At 43.7% G+C, this 24,851-nt stretch overlaps 1 protein-coding gene and 1 non-coding gene across 2 annotated transcripts; one reads left to right on the top strand and one right to left on the bottom strand.

Annotated features, from left to right (window-relative positions):
- Positions 1-7,377: 7,377 nt before the first annotated feature.
- Positions 7,378-7,484, bottom strand: LOC117063211. Its single transcript, XR_004428810.1, has one exon. It is a non-coding gene; the product is annotated as a U6 spliceosomal RNA (small nuclear RNA).
- A 16,655-nt stretch (positions 7,485-24,139) lies between these two features.
- Positions 24,140-24,310, top strand: LOC117062926 (40S ribosomal protein S29-like). The gene has a single exon (XM_033176781.1). It carries the CDS (start codon positions 24,140-24,142, stop codon positions 24,308-24,310), a length of 171 nt encoding a protein of 56 aa, XP_033032672.1.
- Positions 24,311-24,851: the final 541 nt, after the last annotated feature.

Below are 24,851 nucleotides of genomic sequence, written 5' to 3'. Positions count from 1 at the left end.
CTAGCCTGGGCAACAAGAGCAAAACTCCATCTCAAAAAAAAAAAAAAAAAAAAAGTTGGGGGGACCCTCCAGTCCCAGTCAGGCATTCAGATGACAGCAATCCCTGCCGATATCCTGACAGCAACCTCCTGAGAGACCCTGAACCAGAACCAACCTGCTAAAGCACTCCAGAATTCCTTACACATAGAAGCTTAGGTAACAAATGCTTGTTATTAAGCCATTACATTTTAGGGTAATTTGTTGCTCAGAAATCGATAACTAATACAAGATGATAATGTAAATGTACTTAAAACATAAACAGAAAGCACTCAGTAAATGTTGATCAACTGTTGTTACTGCACTGTTCCGCTTTGTATCCTTAGCACCTAATACTTGCCACCCAGTAGGAGCCCAATATACAGCATGCAAGAAAGAATAAATGAATGTACACACAAAGTAAGAGTGAAGGGTTGAAGCAATGGTCCGTGGTAGTTGTTTCTGAAGTTATTTGAGCAAGGACATTTTCTTTTTCTTTTTCTTTTTTTCTTTTCTTTTTCTTTTTCTTTTTTTTTTTTTTTTTTGTGAGACAGAATCTCCCTCTGTCGCCCAGGCTGGAGTGCAGTGGCATAATCTCGGCTCACTGCAACCTCCGCCTTCTGGGTTCAAGTGATTCTTCTGCCTCAGCCTCCCGAGTAGCTGGGATTATAGGCATGCGCCACCACACACAGGTGCGCACCACCACGCCCAGCTAATTTTTTATTCTTTAGGAGAGACAGGATTTCACCATATTGGCCAGGCTGGTCTCAAACTCCTGACCTCGAGATCTGCCCGCCTTGGCCTCCCAAAGTGCTGGGTTTACAGGCGTGCGCCACCGTGCCTGGCCGAGATAGGACATTTTCAAACAAAATCTTACCTCTTGTTATTGGCCAGAGTTGACTCAAGAAAACAAAAGCTTGGTATTTCAAATGGATAGAATTTAATACTAGGAATTGGTTACATAGACAATGGAAGTCCTAGGAAGCCAAATAGAGAAGGGTGAGGGAATTTAGAGATTAGGGACAAGCACAGTGGCTCACGGCTGTAATCCCAGCACTTTGAGAGGCTGGTGTGGGAAGATTACCTGAGCCCAGAACCTTGAGACCAGCCTGGGCAATACAGTGAGACCCCATCTGTATATAAAAAGAAAATTTTTTGGCCAGGTGTGGTGGCTCACGCCAGTAATCCTAGTACTTTGGGAGGCCAAGGAAGGTGGATCACTTGAGGTCAGGAATTTAAGAACTGCCTGGCCAACATGGCAAAACTCTGTCTCTACTAAAACTACGAAAATTAGCTGGGCGTGGTGGCACACACCTGTAGTCCCAGCTACTTGGGAGGCTGAGGCATGAGAATCACTTGAACCTGGGAGGCAGAGGTTGCAGTGCGCAGAGATTGCACTGCTGCACTCCAGCCTGGGCAACACAGAGAGATTCTGTCTCAAAATAAGTAAGTAAGTAAGTAAGTAAATAAATAAATAAAAGAAAGGAAAGAAAGAAAAAATAAACAAATAAATAAAAAATAGGAGGGCCAGGTGCAGTGGCTCACGCCTGTAATCCCAGCATTTTGGGAGGCCGAGGTGAGCAGATCACCTGAGGTCAGAAGCTCAAGACCAGCCTGACCAACATGGAGAAACCTCATCTCTACTAAAAATACAAAATTAGTCTGGTATGGTGGCACATGCCCATAATCCCAGCTACTCAAGAGGCTGAGGCAGGAGAATCGCTTGCACCCAGGAGGCGGAGGTTGCAGTGAGCCGAGATCGCGCCACTGCCCACTAGCCTGGGCAACAAGAGTGACACTCCATCTCAAAAAACAAAAAACAAACAAAAAAAAGGAAACCTAGAGATTAGCTATGCCAAGATCCTGAATTATTCCTAGAGCTGGAGGGGCAATGAGAAGAGGTTGAACTGCCTGAGTGTAGAAGCTGGCCAAACTGGCCCAGAAGAGGGTTGTTGGGCCAGAGCCATGAAAGAGAAGCCATCTGAGGCAGAGATAGAAACATCTTGCCTTATTCCTTTCTCTTACCTTTTCTCTTCCACCGGTGCATCCCACTGGGCAAATCTCCCTAGAAGCCAGCTAGCAAGGGAGCCTAGGAGATGAGTGAAACATGTAAAATATGAAATAGAGGCGAGCAGGAGAAGGGTGAGGAATGGGTCTTAGTGGAAAATATATGTACATAATTAATATATGTGATTAGATACATATGTCCATGTATATGTGTGTATGGATATAGAAATACATATATAGAGAAAATGATAAAGCAGATGTGGAAAATGACCAACACACACCAATAACAAAAATAGATAAAAGCATTATTTATTTTATAAGTTTAAATGGAAAGCATTTATACTTTTGGTATATATGACAAGAGCACTTGTCAATATATTAGTAGTCTCTAGCATGAATTTAATATGTTGCATATTTGAATGTGTATATTGTTTTTATTTTGTTTTGTTTTGTTTGTTTGTTTTTGAAACAGAGCCTCGCTCTGGCACCCAGGCTGGAGTGCAGTAGCGTGATCTTGGCTCACTGCAACCTTCACCTCCCAGGCCCAAGCAATTCTTGTGCATCAGCCTCCCAAGTAGCTGGGTTTACAGGTGTGCACCACCACCTCTGGCTAATTTTTGTAGTTTTTAGTAAAGATGGGGTTTCGCCAGATGCGGTGGCTCACGCCTGTAATCCCAGCACTTTGGGAGGCCGAGACGGGCAGATCACAAGGTCAGGAGATCGAGACCATCCTGGCTAACACGGTGAAACCCCATCTCTACTAAAAATACAAAAAAAAAAATTAGCCAGGCTTGGTGGTGGGCACCTGTAGTCCCAGCTACACGGGAGGCTGAGGCAGGAGAATAGTGGGAACCCCGGGGGGCAGAGCTTGCAGTGAGCCGACATCGCCCCACTGCACTCCAGCCTGGGCGACAGAGCGAGACTCCGTCTCAAAAAAAAAAAAAAAAAAGTCCTTGATGAAATTTTAAGAAACTCTTGATTAAAATAATATTATTGTATACATTTTAAATTTCTGTTTTTTAAAATGCTACTGTGATTGTATGATTGTATAAGAGAACAACCTTGCTTTTTAGGCACTACATACTAAAGTGGTTAGGGGTAAAGGGGCATCATTTATTATACGTGTCAAATTGTTCAGAAAAGAATTATACATACACATATGAAGAGAGAGAAAAAAACAGTACAGCAAATATGGTAAATATTAATTTTGGGGGAATCTGGGTGAAGAGAATTTTTTTTTTCTGTTTCTGAGACTGGGTCTCACTCTGTCACCCAGGCTGGAGCATAGTGGCATGATCACAGCTCATTGCAGGCTCAACCTCCCAGGCTCTAGTTACCCTCCCACCTTAGCCTCTCAGGTAGCTGGGACCACAGGTCCATGCCACCATGCTCAGCAAACTTTTTATATTTTATAGAGATAAGAACTCCCTATGTTGTCCAGGCTGGTCTCAAACTCCTGGGTTCAAACGATCCTCCCACCTCAGCCTCTTAAAGTTCTGGAGTTACAGGTGTGAGCCACCACACCTGGCTGGTGATTCTTTATAGTATTCTTGCAACATTGATCTAAGTCTGAAATTCTTTCAAAATTAAAAGTTAGGCCGGACTTGGTAGCTCATACCTTTAATCCTAGCACTTTAGAAGGCTAAAGCAGGTGGATCACTTGAGGTCAGGAATTCAAGACCAGCCTGGATAACATGGCAAAACCCTATCTCTGCTAAAAATGCAACAATTAGCTGCGCATGGTGGCATGCCCCTGTAATCCAAGCTACTCGGGAGGCTGATGTGGGAGAATTGCTTGAGGCTACAGTGAAACTCCGTCTCAAAAAAAAAAAAAAAAAAAGGATGATGAGGTTTCGCCATGTTGGCAAGGCTGTTGAATTCCTGGCCTCAAGTGATCTGCCCACCTCAGCTTCCCAAAGTGCTGGGATTATAGGTGTAAGCTACCACGCCTGGCCAAATCTAAATTTCTTTCTTTTTTTTTTTTGAGACGGAGTCTTGCTCTGTCGCCCAGGCTGGAGTGCAGTGGCACGATCTCAGCTCACTGCAACCTTCACCTCCTAGGTTCGTTATTTTTGGAATAAACTAAAAATTTATCTCTCATCCATGTCTCCAATCACTAATAACTCATCACCAATAACTAGCCTTTATTACTTGTTCTTATGTAACTTTCCAGAGTTTCTTTATACCTGTGCTTATCAGCAAGTACCTATTATTTTTATTTTTTATTTTATTTTTGTTTAGAGATAGGGTTTTGCTCTGTCATCCAGGCTGAAGTGCAATAGAGCAATCATAGCTCACTGAAGCCTTGAACTTCTGGGCTCAAGCAATCCTCCTGCCTTAGCCTAGGAGTACAGGCACGCACCACCACGCCTGCCTAATATTTTGTTTGTTTGTTTGTTTAGAGATGGGGGTCTCCCTATGTCAGGCTTAATTTTATTTTTTTAAATCCCCACATAAGGACATGTTTAGGATCTGCCTTTTTTTTTTTGAGACGGAATCTGGCTCTGTTGCCCAGGCTAGAGCGCAGTGGTGCAATCTAGGCTCACTGCAACTTTTGCCTCCCAGGTTCAAGCAATTCTCCTGCCTCAGTCTCCCAAAGAGATGGGATTACAGGTGTGCGCCACCACACCTGGCTAATTTTTGTATTTTTAGTAGAGACGGGTTTCACCATGTTGGCCAGGCTGGTCTCAAACTCCTGACCTCAAATGATCCACCTGCCTCAGCCTCCCAAAGTGCTGGGATTTATAGGCGTGAACCACTGAGCCCAGCCTAATTTTTTTTTTTTTTAAATAGAGACAGCATCTTACCATGTGGGCCAGGTTGGTCTTGAACTCTTGCCTCAAGCAATCCTCCCACCTCTGCCCCCCAAAGTGCTAGGATTACAGGTGTGAGCCACCTTGCCCAGGCTGCTTCTCTTTTTTCAGGCTAAATAACATTCCATTGCATGTACATATCACATTTTGTTTATCCATTCATCCACAGAAGGACATTTGGTTTGCTTCCATTTCTTTCTTGGCTATTGTGAATAGGCAAGAACTTGACAACTCTATGAGGTTAGGTAAAAACTAAACCTGAGAGAATTAAAGTAATACCCAAGAGTACACACAGCTGGTCATCATCAGATCTAGGATTAGATTCCAGAAGTTGTGTCTCTTCTTCTCTGCTATATCACCTCCTAGTTAATCACAGGTGCTCTGCTTTTCAGTACTATCTACATGAGGGGCCCTCTCTCACATGATGTTAGTAAACAGATAAATAGGTACGGTTGCCATGGAGGGCAATTTGGCAATGTTTGTCAAAATGATATATGTACATCTGCAATTATAGTGCACTTAATACTGAACTGTACATGTAAAAATGGTTAAGATAGTAAATTTTATGATACATTTTTTATCACAATGTAAAACAAATCATTTTTTAAATGACATATAGACATACCCTTTGACTCAACATTGTAACTAGATATCTATCCTATTAATATATACATGTGTGGAAAATGATGTATCTTCAAGAATATTAATTGCAATATTTTTGTATTAACAAAAGGTTAGACTCACATGTCCATCAGAAGGAGGCCAGTGAAATAAATTATGCTCCACTATACAATGGAATACCAGTCAGTCCTTTAAAAGGAACATATTTACACTGACAGGGAAAATTGCCTTGATATATTGGAAAGTGTAAAAGGCAAGCAATTGTGTAAAATACAGGTGGGAGGTAGTGGGTAGGAGGAGAGGGGAAGAAAAAAAATATATATATATATATTTGCTTGTATATTGATAGGCTATCTCTGAAAAGAAACCCAAGAAATTCATAACGTTAGGCTGGGCCCAGTGGCTCACACCTTTAATCCCAGCAAAAACTTTGGAAGGCTAAGGCAGGAGGATTGCTTGGGCCCAGGAATTTGGGGCTGTGCTCTATGACCATGCCTGTGAATAACCACTGCATTCCAGCCTGCGCAGCACAGTGAGACCCTGTCTCTAAAAAACAAACAAAAAGTTTTACTTGTTTTTTATTTTATTTTAACCTTCCAAATTCTTGAAGGGGCCCTATTTTAACCTTCCAAATGCTTAAAGTCATTTGTGACCACCACCCGCCCCCCTGCCACCCCCCCCACCCCCCCACCCCTGGCTCCCAGCCTTCCCTTTTACCGGGGGAACAGCACCAACATTTAACCTTCTCTCATATACCAATATAGCACCTGTTCAATCATTCTGACTTCTCTGAGCTCTCCAAATCTTTCTTAAAATGTAGATTTACAATTGGTTCATGATATTTTAGTAAGGATTAGACATATCAAATACTGTGGAAGGATTACTGATTGACTACATTTACACATGTCCTCCCATTAACACTTTCTCATGTTAGCTTTTCCAAAAATACTTTTTTTTTTTTTCTGAGACAAGGTCTCACTCTGTCACCCAGGCTGGAGTGCAGTGGCACGATCTCAGCTCACTGCAACCTCCACCTCCTCAAGCTCAAGTGATCCTCCCACTTCAGCCTCCCAAGTATTTGGGAATACAGGTACATGCCACTACACCTGGCTAATTTTTTTTTTTTTTTTTTTTTTTTTTTTTTTGAGGCGGAGTCTCGCTCTGTCGCCCAGGCTGGAGTGCAGTGGCCGAATCTCAGCTCACTGCAAGCTCCGCCTCCCGGGTTTACGCCATTCTCCTGCCTCAGCCTCCCGAGTAGCTGGGACTACAGGCGCCCGCCACCTCGCCCGGCTAGTTTTTGTATTTTTAGTAGAGACGGGGTTTCACTGTATTAGCCAGGAGGGTCTCGATCTCCTGACCTCATGATCCGCCCGTCTCGGCCTCCCAAAGTGCTGGGATTACAGGCTTGAGCCACCGCGCCCGGCCCTGGCTAATTTTTTGTATTTTTATTAGAGACAGGGTTTCGCCACATTGCCCAGGCTGATCTTGAACTCCTAGGCTCAAGTCATCTACCCGCCTTGGCCCCACAAAGTGATAGGATTACAGGTATAAGCCACCATGCCTGGCCAATATCTCTGTTCTGAACCATCTTTATGGGAACAAAATAATGTGGCTGATGTCAATTAAGGTGTGGCCCACATCCCAGAGTTGATATGGTTTGTTTGTTTCTAATTTTTTTCTTTTTAGATGGAGTCTCCCTCTGTTGCCCAGGCTGGAGTGCAGTGGTGTGATCCTCCTGCCTCAGCCTCCTGAGTAGCTGGGATTACAGGCACCCACCACCATGCCTGGCTACCTTTTTTTTTTTTTTTTGTATTCTAAGTAGAGATGGGGGTTTCACCATGTTGGCCAGGGTAGTCTTGAACTCCTGGCCTCTTAGGATTATAGGCATGAGCCATCGCGCCAGCCGGTTGTTTCTAATTGGAAAAATACGGAACACTTCATGAATTTGCATGTCATCCTTGTGCAGGGGCCATGCTAATCTTCTTTGCATCGTTCCAATTTTAGTATATGTACTGCCAAAGCGAGCACCAGAGCTGATGTTTTTTACGACAAAAAGAGATCCATGGATTGCAGACCCACCCATCTGTGGCATGGGGAATGCTGCCAGGATACCCTCCTTTAACAGAACCCAAAGGTGAAGAGGTGAGAAAGGAACAGTGGCCCCACATCACTGGGAAATGACACAGACCAATTTAGTCAATTCGGCAGAATATTCAGTCAATCCATATATCTGATACACTAATGATCTACAATGCATACTGAACACCATGTCTAAGACCAGAGTTTTCAAACTACAGTACTGCCTAACTAAAAAGGGGTTTTCTCTGCCAGTCTATTAATTTACTGAGTGTTCAAGACTTTAGTTATAAAGATGAGGGATGGAGGCAACTCCACCCATCAGCAGCCAATCAAGAGACATTTTTCTGAGAACAAAGGTTAAAGAAGGTCAATGGAGGAGCCAGTACCCAGTTCCAGATTCTAGAGGTCACAACCACTTTCAATCGTTTCCTCCCAGAAGCCCTTGTTTTCTGACCCCTGGATGGCCTTGCTGTTTTACCAACAGATAGAAACCTAGGTGGATTGAATTAATTTTGCTAGCATCAATCCATCAATCACAGGCTTGTTAAATATTAATGCATCAGGCCAAAATGACCTCAGGTTCTCCAAGAGGTATCCAGGTAACATAATTCAACTGCATTAGCAATTAGATCTAACCTAAATACAAACATACACACACAGACACACACACACACACAAACACACACACACACACAAACACACACACACACACACACACACACACAGAGCTACATTGCCAGAGGATTAATCGTGTTAGGGCAATAAGATTATTATATCCTATTTTTCAAAATACTGCTTTTGAAATTTTTTTTAAATGGGATTTTAGTAAATGTAGATCATCTCTAAGTATTGTGTGATTAATTTGTATCTTAAAACTCCATGAAGAAGAAACAACTATTCTATAAAGGATTTTTTTTAATTTCAGTGCATCAATGTAACATGTAGCCATTAAGATATCAGTAGACCGGTGAGTGACCCAGATAATATTCAGGACATATTGTAAAATGAAAAAACAGTGGGTACCATACAATGCCATTAAATATATAATATTTTCTTCTTTTTTTTCGAGATGAAATTTCTCTCTTGTCACCCAGGCTGGAGTGCAATGGCTCACTCTCAGCTCACTGCTACCTTCGCCTCCCAGGTTCAATGTATTCTCCTGCCTCAGCCTCCCCAGTAACTGGGATTACAGGCACTTGCCACCACACCCAGCTAATTTTTGTATGTTTAGTAGAGACAGAGTTTCACCGTGTTGGCCAGGCTGGTCTCGAACTCCTGACTTCAGGTGATTTACCCACCTCAGCCTTCCAAAGTGCTGGAATTACAGGCATGAGCCACCATGCCCAGTCCCATCTCTTCTATTTTAAAGAGCTTGGGCAACATGGTGAAAACCCATCTCTACCAAAATACAAAAATAGCTGGGTGTGATGGCATATGCCTATAGTCCCAGCTACTTGGGGAGCTGAGGCAGGAGGATCGCTTGAGCCCAGGAGGTCAACACTGCAGTGAGACAAAATCTCGCCACTGCACTTCAGCCAGGGCGACAGAGTAAGAACCTGTGTCAAAAAAAATAAAATAAAAAATTAGCTAGGCATGGTGGCACATGCCTATAGTCCCAGCTACTCGGGAGGCTGAAGTTGGGAGGACTGCTTAAACCCAGGAGGTTGCGGCTGCAGAGAGCCATGATCGTGCCACTGCACTTCAGCCCAGGTAACAGAACAAGATCCTATCTCAAAAAAATAAATAAAAATAAAATGGGTCCTGGCTAACACGGTGAAACCCCGTCTCTACTAAAAAAATACAAAAAACTAGCTGGGTGAGGTGGCGAGCGCCTGTAGTCCCAGCTACTCCGGAGGCTGAGGCAGGAGAATGGCGTAAACCCGGGAGGCGGAGCTTGCAGTGAGCTGAGATCTGGCCACTGCACTCCAGCCTGGGCGACAGAGCGAGACTCCGTCTCAAAAAAAAAAAAGAAAAAAAAATAATAAAATAAAATAAAATGGGGTACTCACGTTCAAGGTTACTTCTTCAGACCTAAGTCCCCTCTTTATTCACTCACCCCCACTTCCACAACATGCCTTTTTCCTATCTTCCTGTCTGCATCCAAATAAGAATGCCAGATTCAGCAACTCTATATCAATTGCAATATTTGAGACATAAGTATATTGAAATAATTATTTGGTTTTTGTATATTTGTTGTGTTGTTGTTTGAGACAGAGTCTCACTATTTTGCCCAGGCTGGAGTGCAGTAGCCTGATCTCAGCTCACTGCAGCTTCTACCTCCCAGGTTCGAGCAATACTTGTGCCTCAGCCTCACAAGTAGCTGGGATTACAGGCGTGCACCACCAAACCCAACTAATTTTTGTATTTTTAGTAGAGACAAGGTTTCACCATGTTGGCCAGGCTGGTCTTAAACTCCTGACCTCAAGTGATCCACCCATCTCGCCTCCCAAAGTGCTGGGATTACAGGCATGAGCCACGACACCAGCCTAAAAAATTTATTTGTTATTTACCTGGAATTCAAATATAACCAAGTGTCTTGTATTTTAGGCAACCCTATATATGTAGATTCTCAGCTGTCTTTCATTCTAAGAAAATACCAAAATTCATCTTCATTCTTACCTCCAACTATTCATCACTCAGCCACCCAGAAGATATCTATCATGCCTGCCATACCATATCTCCTGTTGCCCTCGGCAGACCTGTTTGGGCCTGGAGTGATCTGGCCTCCTTTTCTCCCCACCACCTTCACAGCTGATCGGAGGCTGGCCTAAGGGATTACTAGAACCTCCATCTCAGAACTCAGCACCTATTCACTAGTCAGCCAATTCCAGCTGTCCCTGAGTTGCAGCAGTGTCAGTGCACTAGGATACCCCTGGTCATAGGAGATTCAGCACCATCACCCTTGGTTACCCTCCAGAAGTGTCAAATGCAGCCTCTGCCTAACAGTGCCAGCGCTCCTCCCCATAGCCTTGATGCTCACAGCACCCTGGGAAAGGAACCTAGTCCCGGGCTCACTCCCACTGTCAGTGAGGTGGGGAATGTGTAATATCTCAGGAAGAACTGGGGCATGGTAGATATTCCTGGAACACTGAGGTTCATCTCGATTATATATAACTGTACTATACTTGTTTTCCACATCTGTCTCTCCTAGACTATATATTCCTTGAGAGCAAGAGCTATAACTTCCATGTCCACATACTGAGAAGGAGCACAAAGCCTGGGTAGTTTTACCACGAATGAATGAATGAATGAACCGACAAACAAACGGCCTACAATAAGGGATAACTAAGCAAACTGTGGTGCCTCAGCTATGTGGGACACTACATACCTATTTTTTTTAAGTATATGTAGTATCTTAATACATACAAATTTTGGTCAGGCACCGTAGCTCATGCCTGTAATCCCGACACTTTGGGAGGTAGAGGTGGTGGATCATCTGAGGTCAGGAGTTCGAGACCAGCTTGGCCAACGTGATGAAATCCTGTCTCTACTAATAATACAAAAATTAGCTGGCCGGGCATGGTGGCTTACGCCTGTAATCCCAGCACTTCGGGAGGCTGAGGCAGGCAGATCAGGAGGTCAGGAGATCGAGACCATCCTGCCCAAAACCCTGTTTCTACTAAAAATACAAAAATTAGCTGGGCATGGTGGTGTGCCCCTGTAGTCCCAGCTACTCAGGAGGCTGAGGCAGGAGAATCGCTTGAATCCGGGAGGCGGAGGTTGCAGTGAGCCGAGATCATGCCACTGCACTCTAGCCTGGTGATAGAGTGATAGAGTGAGACTCCGTCACACACACACACACAAAAAAAAAAAAAAAAAAAAATTTTGGCCTGGCACAGTGGCTTACGCCTGTAATCCCAGCACTTTGGGAGGCTGAGGCAGGCAGATTACGAGGTCAGGAGATCGAGACCATCCTGGCTAACACGGTCAAACCCCGTCTCTACTAAAAATACAAAAAACTAGCTGGGCAAGGTGGCGGGCACCTGTAGTCCCAGCTACTCGGGAGGCTGAGGCAGAAGAATGGAGTGAACCAGTTGGCAGAGCTTGCAGTGAGCCGAGATGGCGCCACTGCACTCCAGCCTGGGCAACAGAGCGAAACTCTGTCTCAAAAAAAAAAAATTAGCTGGGTGTGGTAGCACGTACCTATAATCCCAGCTACTCGGGAGCCTGCGACAGGAGAATCACTTGAACCTGGGAGGCAGAGGTTGCAGTGAGCCGAGATTGCACCATTGCACTCCAGCCTGGGCAACAAGAGTGAAACTCCATCTCCAAAAAATAAATAAATAAATAATGAGTAGATAAAATAAAACCTATGGTCAGACCACAATCAAGACTGGCAGAAAATTTGGAGCCATAAATAATTTAGAGACTACTACTCAGCACAAGATTTTTCTACAAATTTGTTCAATTTCAAAATAAATATTTTTGTGCAGCTAAGAATCCAGAGGGACTTTAGCCCCTGAAGCACTGGAATAAGTAAACCTGCAGGCCTCAGAATTTGAGCTCCTTTTAAAATTGGCTCAGCACAGGTCATCAGAACCTCCTGAGACTGTGTCACGGCACATCCTTAACCTTTAAATTAAAAAAAAAAAAAATACGGGCGTGGTGGCTCATGCCTGTATTCCCAGCACTTTGGGAGGCTGAGGTGGGTGGATCACCTGAGGTCAGGAGTTCGAGACCAGCCTGGCCAACATGGCAAAATCCTGTCTCTACTAAAAATACAAAAATTAGCCGGATGTGGTGGTGCACTCCTGTAGTCCCAGCTACTCAGGAGGCTGAGGCAGGAGAATTGCTTGAACCTGGGAGGCAGCAGTTGTAATAAGCTGAGATCACGCCATTGCACTCCAGCCTGGGTGACAAAGTGAGACTCTGTCTCAAAAAATAAATAAATAAATAATAAAAATAAATAGACTCAAGCTAAAAGATTTTCCTTTTCAGAGGGCACTTTTTGCTGTCATGCTCTTCACACTGTAATGTGACAGAAATCCTATCTATTCAACACAAATGAGAGGGACATCTAGCCATGACACGGTTTGAGCAATAAAGACCGAAAGTATGTCTTTCATTCCCCCATATAATCCCTGTTGTCTTTTTTCATTTCATGTTTGAATTCAGACTGTATTTAAGTGCTAGCCTAGTTCACAAAACTGTAACCCCATAGATCTAGGTGAGTAGCTCCCCAAACTGTTTTCATCGTGATCCTTCCCTAAAACCTTTGTTAGCTCCTGGTTGCCCAATCCAAATTCCTCAACCATCACATTCCCACAGGAGATAATTTCAATCTGCCCTTCCCATCTTTTATTAATCTCTTCTGCTTTAACTGCATTTGCCTCTGGTGTTTTACTCGTGTAAATGCCTAATTCAAGTCCTCCTTCCCTTGCAAACTCCTCAGGTCCTATCAGAAGACTTTGGGAGCTCTCCTTCAAATTTCTCTGAATAGCTTTTACTCTGCACTTTTATTTGGCCCTTACCATTTTTCTGGCTTGTATTGTTAATATCCTTTACATGTGTTCATCTGGCATTTGGTATTCGCAAGTAGAAAATGTCATCGCTGAAGGTGGAACGAACCAGCCAGCTGATCTTCACAAGACGGGTCAACGTCCCACCCGGCAGGGTCAGAAATTCAATTTGGTACATTCCCATTACCTGAGTGGCATCTTACAGTTTCCAGAAATAACACCATGCTCAGACTTAAGGGACTGGATCATGTTAACCAAAATCTCCCAAGGATGATTTATAAACCAGAATATGTTCTTATTTTGCAGTGGGAGTAGCCATTTATATACGCTACTATCCTTCTAATGAAAACCAAATTGCAGGTAAAGACGTTTCTAGTAAGCAGAGACAAGAAGGTAGAAAGGAATTGGCTCCATAACCATGTGCCCGTGATCTACTGCTGCTGTAACAAATTACTATAACCTTAGTGGCTAACAACAAACAAATTTACTTTTTTCTCCTTCTTGTTTTACTCAGACCTCGCAAGCCTGGATAAATTTACTCTTGTATAGTCATGTAGGTTAGAAGTCTGATTTTAGTCTCACTGGACTAAAATCAAGATGTTGGTAGGGCTGTGTTCCTTTCTGGAGGCTCTCAGCTTCTTTCTTTCCCAGCTTCTCAGGCTCTCACACTCCCTAGCTCATGGCTTCTTCCCCTATCTTCAAAGCCAGCCTTGAGTCCTTCTTATTATACATCACATTTCTCCGATCTTCACTGTAATTTAATTTGCCCACTTTTAAAAATCCTTGTTATGGCTGGGTGCAGTGGCTCACACCTGTAATCCCAGTACTGTGGGAGGTGGAGCGCAGGTGGATTACTTGAGTTCAGGAGTTCAAAACCAGCCTGGCCAACATGGTGAAACCCCATCTCTACTAAAAATATAAAAATTAGCTGGGTGTGGTGGCACACACCTGTAGTCCCAGCTACTTGGTAAGCTGAGGCAGGAGAATCGCTTGAACCCGGGAGGCGGAGGTTGCAGTGAGCCAAGATCATGCCACTGAACTCCAGCCTGGGCGACAGAACAAGACCCTGTCTTAAAACAAACAAACAAACAAAACCCTTGCTATTAAATTATTCTTCCTGGAATGATATAGGATAATCCCCTCCCCATCTTGAATTCATATATGTATACATGAATCCACACATATATGAATCATATACATATGAATCCACAGACACATACTTGCCTTTATTTATTAATTTTAATTTTTTTTTTTTTTAGAGATGAGTCTCATTATGTTGCCCAGGCTAGTCTCAAACTCCTGGGCTCAAGGAATCCTCCTGCTTCAGCCTCCCAAGTAGCTGGAACTACAGGCTTAAGCCACTGCTCTTACTTATTATTTTGCTTTGTTTTTGTTTTTTGAGACAGAGTCTCACCTTGTTACCCAGACTGGAGTGCAATCGTGTGATCTCAGCTCACTGCAACCTCCACCTCCTGAGTTCAAGCGTTTCTCGTGCCTCAGCCTCCCGAGCAGCTGGGATTGCAGGTGCACACACCACCGCGCCTGGCTAATTTTTTTGTATTTTCAGTAGAGATGGCATTTCACCATGTTGGCCAGGCTGGTCTTGAACTCCTGACCTCAGATGATCCACTCGCCTCTGCCTCCCAAAGTGCTGGGATTACGGGCATAAGCCACCATGCCCAGCCTGTTTTTGTTTATATATATATTTGGCGGGTTGAGGGGGGTTGCGGAAAGGCAGGGTCTGGCTCTATTGTCTAGGCTGGAGTGCAATGGCACCATCATAGTTGACTGTAGCCTCGATTTCCTGGGCTCTCAAGCATTCCTTCCACCTCAACCTTCAGAATAGCTGGGACTACAGGTACACACCCAGCTAATTGTTAAAAATTTTGGTAGAGACAAGATTTTGCTGTGTTGCCCAGGCTGGTCTTGAACTTCCTGAGCTCAAGTGATCCTCCCCACTCAGCCTCCCAAAGTGCCAGGATGAGCCAACACATCCAGCCGTTAATATTTATTTTCATTGCATGTATTTATGATGTACAACATGATGTTTTGATATGCATATACATAATAAAAAAGATTATAGTAGTCAAGCTGATGAACATATTCGTCATCTCACATACTTACCTTTTTTTTTGTTTGTTTGTTTTTTGTGGTAAGGTCACCTAAAATCTATCGCTTACCAGCCTTCCAGTATACAATATTATTTACTACAGTCTTCATGCTGTAAATTAGATCTCTAGATTTATCATCCCACATAACTGCAGCTTTGTACCCTTTGAACCATATCTCTCCATTAAGACCATGAAGGTTCTTAATCCCGTCTGTAAAATCTCTTTACCATTGTTAGATATGAGTTCTAAATTTCTCTTTAAAGAATTGATATGTCAGTATTTTCAATTCTTTGCCTTCTACTTTTAAACTTAACTTGCTTCCGCCGGGCGCGGTGGCTCAAGCCTGTAATCCCAGCACTTTGGGAGGCCGAGACGGGCGGATCACGAGGTCAGGAGATCGAGACCATCCTGGCTAACACGGTGAAACCCCGTCTCTACTAAAAAATACAAAAAACTAGCCGGGTGAGGTGGCGGGCGCCTGTAGTCCCAGCTACTCGGGAGGCTGAGGCAGGAGAATGGCGTAAACCCGGGAGGCGGAGCTTGCAGTGAGCTGAGATCCGGCCACTGCACTCCAGCCCCGGCGACAGAGTGAGATTCCGTCTCAAAAATAAAAAATAAAAAAAAATAAACTTAACTTCCTCATAAAGCAACCTTTTTGGATTACCTGCTCCACCCTGACTCATTCTGATTACCTGCTCCGCCCTGACTCATTCTCCACCCTGACTTGTTCAGATTTCCTGCTCTGCCATAACCATTTTTCCCACCAATCCACTCACCCCGTCACTCTCTTTAAATTAGCCAGTCGGAATTAGTTTAGCCTGTGCTGTCTAACCCTAGCCAATAGGGGAAAAACACAGCAGCAGGGGCCACATGCATCAGGGATAAGAACCCCTTCCTCTCCCTTGTCCAAGTGTGCGCTCACCATTGCTCCATCTGTAAGGGCCACCCTTCTATAGAAGTACATTGCCTTGCTGAGAATTAAAAATAAAATTTTGTATTCGAGTGCTATTTCTTTTGCGGCACCGAAACTTTATTTATAACACCCTGTAAAGTAGCGTATCTACAGATTCTAGGAACCTCTTTGGGAGGCCATTATTCTGCCTACTACAATCAAATTTCCAAAAAGGTATTTATAGGAAACTAATATATTGAGTATGAATATTAGCACATACGTAAAATAGAAAATATTACTTTTATTCCCAAATTTGGGCTCCCATCCAACTAAAGTGATAGGAATTTAGTAATCACTGTCGAGGGCACCTTATGTGGTACCTGGGGTACCAGGAGAAGAGCTCACATTTCTAGCTTGTAATGCCCAAAACTCCCAGCCTCAGGCCACGTGATCCTCTACCATGCAATAGTGCTCTACTCCGTGGGGTGTGGGCATTTTTGCCCAAGCAGAACACCATGAGGTCCTAAACACCCCAATCCACTCTAAAGTCTTCACCCCTCACTGGGCCCCCAAAATAGTAATAAAGTTCATGAGACTCCAAGACCCTTCCTTGTCTTCCCCACTCCCACTCCATTCCTCTCCCAGGCAGATAGCTCTCTCTTTCTTCCCTCCCTTTCTCCACTGGTTTTACACTTCCACAGAAGACCAGAAGAGCACTTGGCTTGAAGCGGCTATTGGCTTTCCCTCTTACAAAATTCCTAGGAAGGGAATTACAAAAGACCTGGACACAAAGGACCCGTGTAGAGTGGGGTGAGTGGGGTTGTGTGGGGGCTGAGAAATACTGTAGTGAGCAAAACACACTGCTACAGTTAATAAATTAACATCACAAAAAACTATCCTGTCACATAATATAGCCTACTATTTTATCTTTTTCTACCAGGATCTATTTTTGTTTTTTACATTTTTAGTAGAGATGAGGTTTCACCATGTTGGCCAGGATGGTCTCAAACTCCTGGCCTCAAGTCATCCACCTGCCTTAGCCTCCCAAAATACTGAGATTACAGGTGTGAGCCACCAGACCCAGCCATGATCTATTTCCATTTCGATGACTTCTTTCCTCGTCTGTACAAAAAGAACTGGTAGATTCTGACTCTTTCATAGTCTTTTTTTTTTTTTTTAAGGTTCTTTATAAACCTTGAAACTTCTGTTTACATTTGTCATCTACCTGTGGATTTTTTTTTCTTTTTTGGGGGTTGGGGAGTGGCAGATAAGGCAGGCTCTCCGTTTGTTGTCCAGGCTAGAGTGCAGTGGCTCACTGCGGCCTCAGACCTCCTGGGCTTAAGCCATCTGCCTGCCTCAGCCTCCCAGAGTGCTGGGATTACAGGTGTCAGCCACTGTGCCCAGCCCTTGTGAATGTTTCTAATACTAAGTTTTATCTATACTAGCGAATTTAACCTGGTTGCTCTCTTAAGAGATTTGTGGACACACCTTTATCTATTAGTGAGATATTTACAAAATAATAGATTAGGCTAGGATGGATTCTTTCTGTCTGAAGATAACAAAACTATATTTTTGTATGTGTATGTATGTTTGGTGCACTTATTTTTATTATTACTTCTTATTGTTTTTTGAGGCAGTGTGTCCCTCTGTCGCCCAAGCTGGAGTCAATGGTGTGATCTCTGCTCACTGCAACCTCTGCCTCCCAAGCTCAAGTGATTCTCATGCTTCAACCTCCCAAGTAGCTGGGATCACAGGCATGCACCACCAGGCCTGGCTAATTTTTTGTATTTTTAGCAGAAACAGAGTTTCACCATGTTGGCCAGCCTAGTATTGCGCTCCCGGCCTCAGGTGATCTGCCTGCCTTGGCCTCTAAAAGTGCTGGGATTACAGGTATGAACCATGGTGACCAGCCCTTTGTGCACTTATTTTTAGTTATTATTTTTAGTATTATTATTGTGGCAAAATGTACATAAAATAGAGTTTGCCATTTTAAAGTGTACAACTCAGTGGCTTTAAATACAGTGTTGTCCAACCATCACTATCTAGTTCCAGAAATTTTTTTATCACCCCAACTGGAATCCTGGTACTCATTTTTTTGTTGCTTATTTTTATTTATTTATTTATTTATTTTAAGAGATGAGGTCCTGCTCTGTCAACCAGGCTGGAGTGCAGAGGCACTATCATAGCTCACTGCAGCCTCAAACTCATTGGCTCAAGCAATCCTCCCGCCTCAGCCTCCCAAGTAGCTGGAATTACAGGTGTGCACCACGATGCTCAGCTGTTTTTTAAGCAGTCATTCCTTGATGTCCCCCTCAATCTTGTCTTTGTAGAGTTTCTCTATTAATTTTTTCATCCAATATAATACATTCACAATCTAAAATACATAAGGCCAGGCACAATGGCTCACGCCTGTAATCCTAACACTGTGGGAGGCCAAGGAGGGTGGATCACTGGAGGTCAGGAGTTCAAGACAAGCCTGGCCAACATGGTAAAACCCTGCCTCTACAAAAAATACAAACATTAGGTGGGCATGGTGTGCATGCCTGTAATCCTAACTACTGGGGAGGCTGAGGCCTGAGAATTGCTTGAACCTGGGAGGCGGAGGTTGGAGTGAGCCGAGATCATGCCACTGCACTCCCGCCTGGGCAACAGAGCGAGACTCCATCTCAAAAAATAAAACTAAAACAAAATACATAAATTTCCAACCAGGCCTGTAATCCCAGCACTTTGGGAGGCCGAGATGTTCAGATTGCTTGAGCTCAGGAGTTTGAGACCAGCCTGGCCAACATGGTGAGACCCTGTGTCTACTAAAATACAAAAATTAGCCTGGCGTGGTGGCGGGCGCCTGTAGTCCCAGCTACTCAGGAGGCTGAGGCAGGAGAATTGCTTGAACCCAGGAAGAAGAGGTTGCAGTGAGCCAAGATCATGCCACTGCACTCCCGCCTGGGTGATAGAGGGTAACTCCATCTCAAAAAAGAAAAAAAAAAACCCATTTCCCACTATTTTCCACTCTACCTTGTTTCTTTGGAGTGTGCTTCCGCGGTTCCTTTATGCAGATGTAAGCAAAGTTCTCCTCATTTTTACACAGAAAATGCCATCTTAAAAACTTTTGAACTTTGCTTCTTTTTTCACTTAAAAATACATCCTTGGCCAGGTACAGTGGCTCAAGCTTGTAATCCCAGCATTTTGGGAAGCTGAGACAGGGGGATTGCTTAAACCTGGGAGTTTGAGATCAGCCCGTACAACATGGCAAGACCCTGTCTCTACAAAAGCAAGAAAAATTATCCAGGTTTGGTGGTGCACACCTGTAATACTATTTACTCAGGAGACTGAGGTGGGAGGATCACTTGAGCCCAAGAGGTGGAGGTTGCAGTGAGCTCTGATTGTGCCACTGAACTCCAGTCTGGGTGACAGAACAAGACCCTATCTCTAAAAAGTATATAAGGTAACCATAAGTCCTGTTTTGCTTGGGAAAGACCCTGTTATGTGTTACCTGCTTTTTAAATGTTTGGATGAGAAATTGTATGATCACTCTTTTTTTTGTTTGTTTCTTTCTTTATTTTACTTTAAGTTCTGGGATACAAGTACAGAATGTACAGGTTTGTTACATAGGTGTACATGTACCATGGTGGTTTCCTGCACCTCTCAAGCCATCCTCTAGGTTTTAAGCCCTGCATGCATTAGGTATTTGTCTTAATACTCTCCCTCCCCTTGCTCCCTACCCTCCGACCTGTGTGTGATGTTCCCCTCCCTGTGACCATGTGTTCTCATTGTTCAACTCCCACTTGTTTCCTGATTTTTTAATAATCACCATTCTAACTGGCGTGAGATGGTATCTCATTGTGGTTTTGATTTGCATTTCTCTTTTTTTTTTTTTTTTTTTTTGAGGCGGAGTCTCGCTCTGTCTCCCGGACTGGAGTGCAGTGGCCGGATCTCAGCTCACTGCAAGCTCCGCCTCCCGGGTTTACGCCATTCTCCTGCCTCAGCCTCCCGAGTAGCTGGGACTACAGGCGCCCGCCACCTCGCCCAGCTAGTTTTTGTATTTTTAGTAGAGACGGGGTTTCACCGTGTTAGCCAGGATGGTCTCGATCTCCTGACCTCGTGATCCACCCGTCTCGGCCTCCCAAAGTGCTGGGATTACAGGCTTGAGCCACCGCGCCCGGCCTTGCATTTCTCTAATGACCAGTGATGATGAACTTTTTTTCACATTTGTTGGCTGCATAAATGTCTTCTTTTGAGAAGTGTCTCTTCATATCCTTCGCCTACTTTTTGATAAGGTTGTTTGTTTTTTTCTTGTAAATTTGTTTAAGTTCCTTGTAGAGTCTGGATATTGGACCTTTGTCAGATAGGTAGATTGCAAAAATTTATCCCATTCTATAGGTTGCCTGTTCACTCTGATGATAGTTTCTTTGTTGTGCAGAACCTCTTTAGTTTAATTAGACTCCTTTGTCAATTTTAGCCTCTGTTGCAATTGCTTTTGATGTTTTAGTCATGAAGTCTTTGCCCATGCCTGTGTCCTGAATGGTGTGCCTAGGTTTTCTTCTAGGGTTTTTATGGTTTTGGGTTTTACATTTAAGTCTTTAATACATCTTGAGTTAATTTTTGTATAAAGTGTAAGGAAGAGGTCCAGTTTCTGTTTTCTGCATATGGCTAGCCAGTTTTCACAGCACCATTTCTTAAACAGGGACTCCTTTCCCCCATTGCTTGTTTTTGTTAGGTTTGTCAAAGATCAGATGGTTGCAGATGTGTGGTGTTATTTCCGAGGTCTGTGTTTTTTTCCATTGGTCTATATATCTGTTTTGGTGTCAGTACCAGGCTGTTTTGGTTACTGTAGCCTTGTAGTATAGTTTGAAATCAGGTAACATGATGCCTCCAGCTTTGTTCTTTTTGCTTAGAATTGTCTTGGCTATACAGGTTCTTTTTTGGTTCCATATGAAATTTAAAGTAGTTTTTTCTAATTCTGCAAGGAAAGTCAATGGTAGCTTGATGGGAATAGCATTGAATCTATAAATTACTTTAGGCAGTACGGCTATTTTTTTATCTTTAGTAGAGAAGGAGTTTCACCATCTTGGCCAGGCTGGTCTCAAACTCGTGACCTCGTAATCCACCCACCTCGGCCTCCCAAAGTACTGGGATTACAGACATGAGCCACCGCACCCAGCCTGAAAATTCTTTTCTTTAGGAATCTTGAATATTGGCCCCCACTCTCTTCTGGCTTGTAGGGTTTCTGCAGAGAGATCTGCTGTTAGTCTGATGGGCTTCCCTTTGTAGGTAACCTGACTTTTCTGGCTGCCCTTAACATTTTTTCCTTCATTTCTACCTTGGAGAATCTGACTATTATGTGTCTTGGGGTTGCTCTTCTTCAGGAATACTTAGTGATGTTTCTGTATTTCCTGAATTTGAATCTTGGCCTGTCTTGCTAGGCTGGGAAAGTTCTCCTGGATAATGTCCTGAAGTGTGTTTTCCAACTTGGCTCCATTCTCCCCTTCACTTTCAGGTACCCCAGTCAATCATAGGTTTGGTTTTTTCACATATCCCATATTGCTTGGAGGCTTTGTTTGTTCCTTTTCATTCTTTTTTCTCTAATCTTGTCTTCACACCTTATTTCAGTAAGGTGATCTTCAATCTCTGATATCCTTTCTTCCGCTTGATCAAGTCGGCTATGGATATTTGTATATGCTTCATGAAGTTCTCATGCTGTGTTTTCCAGCTCCATAAGGTCATTTATGTTCTTCTCTAAACTGGTTATTCTAGTTAGCAATTCCTGTAACCTTTTATCAAGGTTCTTAGCTTCCTTGCATTGGGTTAGAACATGCTCCTTTAGCTCAGAGGGGTTTGTTATTACCAACCTTCTGAAGCCTACGTCTATCAATTTGTCAATCTCATTCTTGGTCCAGTTTTGTGCCCTTGCTAGAGAGGAGAGGAGTTGCGATCATTTGGAGAAGAGGCATTCTGGTTTTTGGAATTTTCAGCGTTTTGGGGCTGGTTTTTCCTCATCTTTGTGGATTTATCTACCTTTGATCTTTGAGGCTGATGACCTTTGGATGGGGTTTTCGTGTGAGGGTCTTTTTTGTTGATGTTGGTGTTGTGCTTTGTGTTTGTTAGTCTTTCTTCTAATAGTCAGGCCCCTGTTCTGAAGGTCTGCTATAGTTTGCTAGAGGTCCACTCCACACCCTGTTCACCTGGGTGTCTCCACTGGAGGCTGCAGAACAGCAAAGGTTGCTGACTGCACCTTCCTCCAGAAGTAGTTTCTTCTGGAGGGGCACTGGCCTGAGGCCAGACGGAGCTTTCCTGTATGAAATGTCTGTCAACCCCTGTTGGGAGGTGTCTTCCAGTCAGGAGGCGCTGGGGTCAGGGACCCACTTGAGGAGGCACTCTGTCCCAGTCTGTCCCTTAGCAGAGCTGGTGCATTGTGTTTTTTTGTTTTGTTTTGTTTTTGTGACAGAGTCTCACTCTGTCACCCAGGCTAGAGTGCAATAGCACAATCTTGGCTCACTGCAACCTCCGCCTCCTGGTTTCAAGCGATTCTCCTATCTCAGCCTCCTGAGTAGCTGGGATTACAGGCATGTGCTACCATGCCTGGCTAATTTTTGTATTTTTAGTAGAGACGGGGTTTTGCGATGTTGGCCAGGCTGATCTCTAACTCCTGACCCCAGGTGATCCGCCTGCCTCGGCCTCCCAAAGTGCTGGAATTACAGGTGTGCGCCACTGCACCCAGGCAATTATATGATCACTCTATATGGGGTCTGTAGTCCACTTTTTTTTTTTTTTTTTGAGACAGGGTTACAGTCTGTTGCCTGGGCTGGAGTACAATGGTGTGATCTCTGTTGCCCACTTTTTATTGAATACAAATTATAGGAAGTTTTAGAAGCTGTGTCCATAGTTGACTAGTTAATAAATATTTCTTGATTGAGCCACTATGGGTCTCAGGTTACAGTGAAATATATAATAATGTACAAGTGGTCTCTAGCCTATTGTTAATCTTGAAAATTAACTGGAATGTGTTATTTATCCACCTCACAGAAGTGCTCAGAAATAAATAATAAATTATCAATTATATTTGAAGGTGCTACTTTGTTTTGGAAAACAAGTTGGCTACAACAATTTATTTTTTGTTTTTTTAGAGATAAGGTCTCACATTCACAGGCTGGTGTGCAGGGGCATGTGGAATGAGTATAACTCACTACAGCCTGGAACTTCTGAGCTCAAACCATTCTCTTGCCTCAGCCTCTGGAGTAGCTGGTACTAGAGCATGCACCATCATGTTCAGTTAATTTTTTCTTCCTCTTCTTCTTCTTCTTCCTTTTCTTCTTCTTCTTCCTCTTCTTCTTCTTCCTTCTTCTTTCCTCCTCTTCCTCTTCTTCTTTTTCTTCTTTTTTTTTTTTTTTTTTTTTGAGGCGGAGTCTCGCTCTGTCGCCCGGACTGGAGTGCAGTGGCCGGATCTCAGCTCACTGCAAGCTCCGCCTCCCGGGTTTACGCCATTCTCCTGCCTCAGCCTCCCGAGTAGCTGGGACTACAGGCGCCCGCCACCTCGCCCGGCTAGTTTTTGTATTTTTAGTAGAGACGGGGTTTCACTGTGTTAGCCAGGGTGGTCTCGATCTCCTGACCTCGTGATCCGCCCGTCTCGGCCTCCCAAAGTGCTGGGATTACAGGCTTGAGCCACCGCGCCCGGCCCTTCTTTTTCTTCTTCTTCCTCTTTTATTATCCCCATTGTTAAGCACACTCAGCTAATTTAAAATATATTTTTGTAAGGGAGGATCTCACTATTATGCTCAGACTCCTCTTGAATTCCTGATCTCAAGCAATCCTCCTGCCTTTGTCTCCCAAGGTGCTGGAATTACAGGCATGAGTCATTGCACAGGGCCAAGAAATTTATTCCACATACATATTTACACAGATATTCAAATGTGATCATTAGAAGCTATCCATTGTAACATTTAATAGCAAAAACCGGAGAAAAACAAAATGACTGTTCATTAAGAGGGGACTGGTTAAATAAGGCACCCAGTGAAATGCTATGCACCCATTGAAAAGAATAGGGCATCAAGAGAACAAGAAGATGAGCCACATACTGGGAGAGAATATTTGCAAAAGACATGTTTCATGGCTTTCCTTTTACCTCGTTGCACTCCTGAGAGCAAGATGGGTCACCAGCAGCTGTACCAGAGCCACCGGCAAAAATTCAGCCAGGGTTCTGGCTCTCATGGCATCTGCTCAGACCTGCACAGTCTGATCCAGAAATACGGCTACAATATGTGCCTCCAGTGTTTCCATTGGTATGCAAAGGATATAGATTTCATTAAGTTGGACTAAGTGATCTTCCTTGAATGGATTATCCAAGGCATCCACCCAATAAAAAACCATGATTGCTCTTTGTACATAAAATAAATATTTAAAAACTACAACAACAAAAAAGACATGTTTCATAAAGGACTATTATCCAAGCTATACAAAGAACCCTGAAAACTCAACAATAAGAAAATGAACAACTGGATTTTAAAAGTGGGCAAAAAAACCTGAACAAACATCTCACCTAGGAAGAAATACAGATGACAAGTAAGCATATTAAAAGATGTCCAGGCTGGGCGCGGTGACTCACGCCTGTAATCCCAGCACTCTGGGAGGCCAAGGCAGGCGGATCACGAGGTCAGAAGTTCGAGACCAGCCTGACACATGGTGAAACACTGCCTCTACTAAAAATACAAAAATTAACCAGGTGTGGTGGTGGGCATCTGTAATCCCAGCTACTCAGGAGGCCGAGGCAGGAGAATCGCGTGAACCCGGGAGGCAGAGGTTGCAGTGAGCAGAGAGCATGCCACTGCCCTCCAGCCTGGGCAACAGAGTGAGATTCCAT

The sequence above is a fragment of the Trachypithecus francoisi genome, unplaced genomic scaffold, assembly GCF_009764315.1.
Source record: "Trachypithecus francoisi isolate TF-2019V2 unplaced genomic scaffold, Tfra_2.0 Lachesis_group17, whole genome shotgun sequence".
NCBI lineage: Eukaryota > Metazoa > Chordata > Mammalia > Primates > Cercopithecidae > Trachypithecus > Trachypithecus francoisi.
This window is presented reverse-complemented; position numbering and strand designations above follow the sequence as displayed.

Excerpts from the sequence above, each read along its gene's own strand:
- LOC117062926 (XM_033176781.1), top strand. The coding sequence starts at position 24,140 with ATGGGTCACCAGCAGCTGTACCAGAGCCACCGGCAAAAATTCAGCCAG.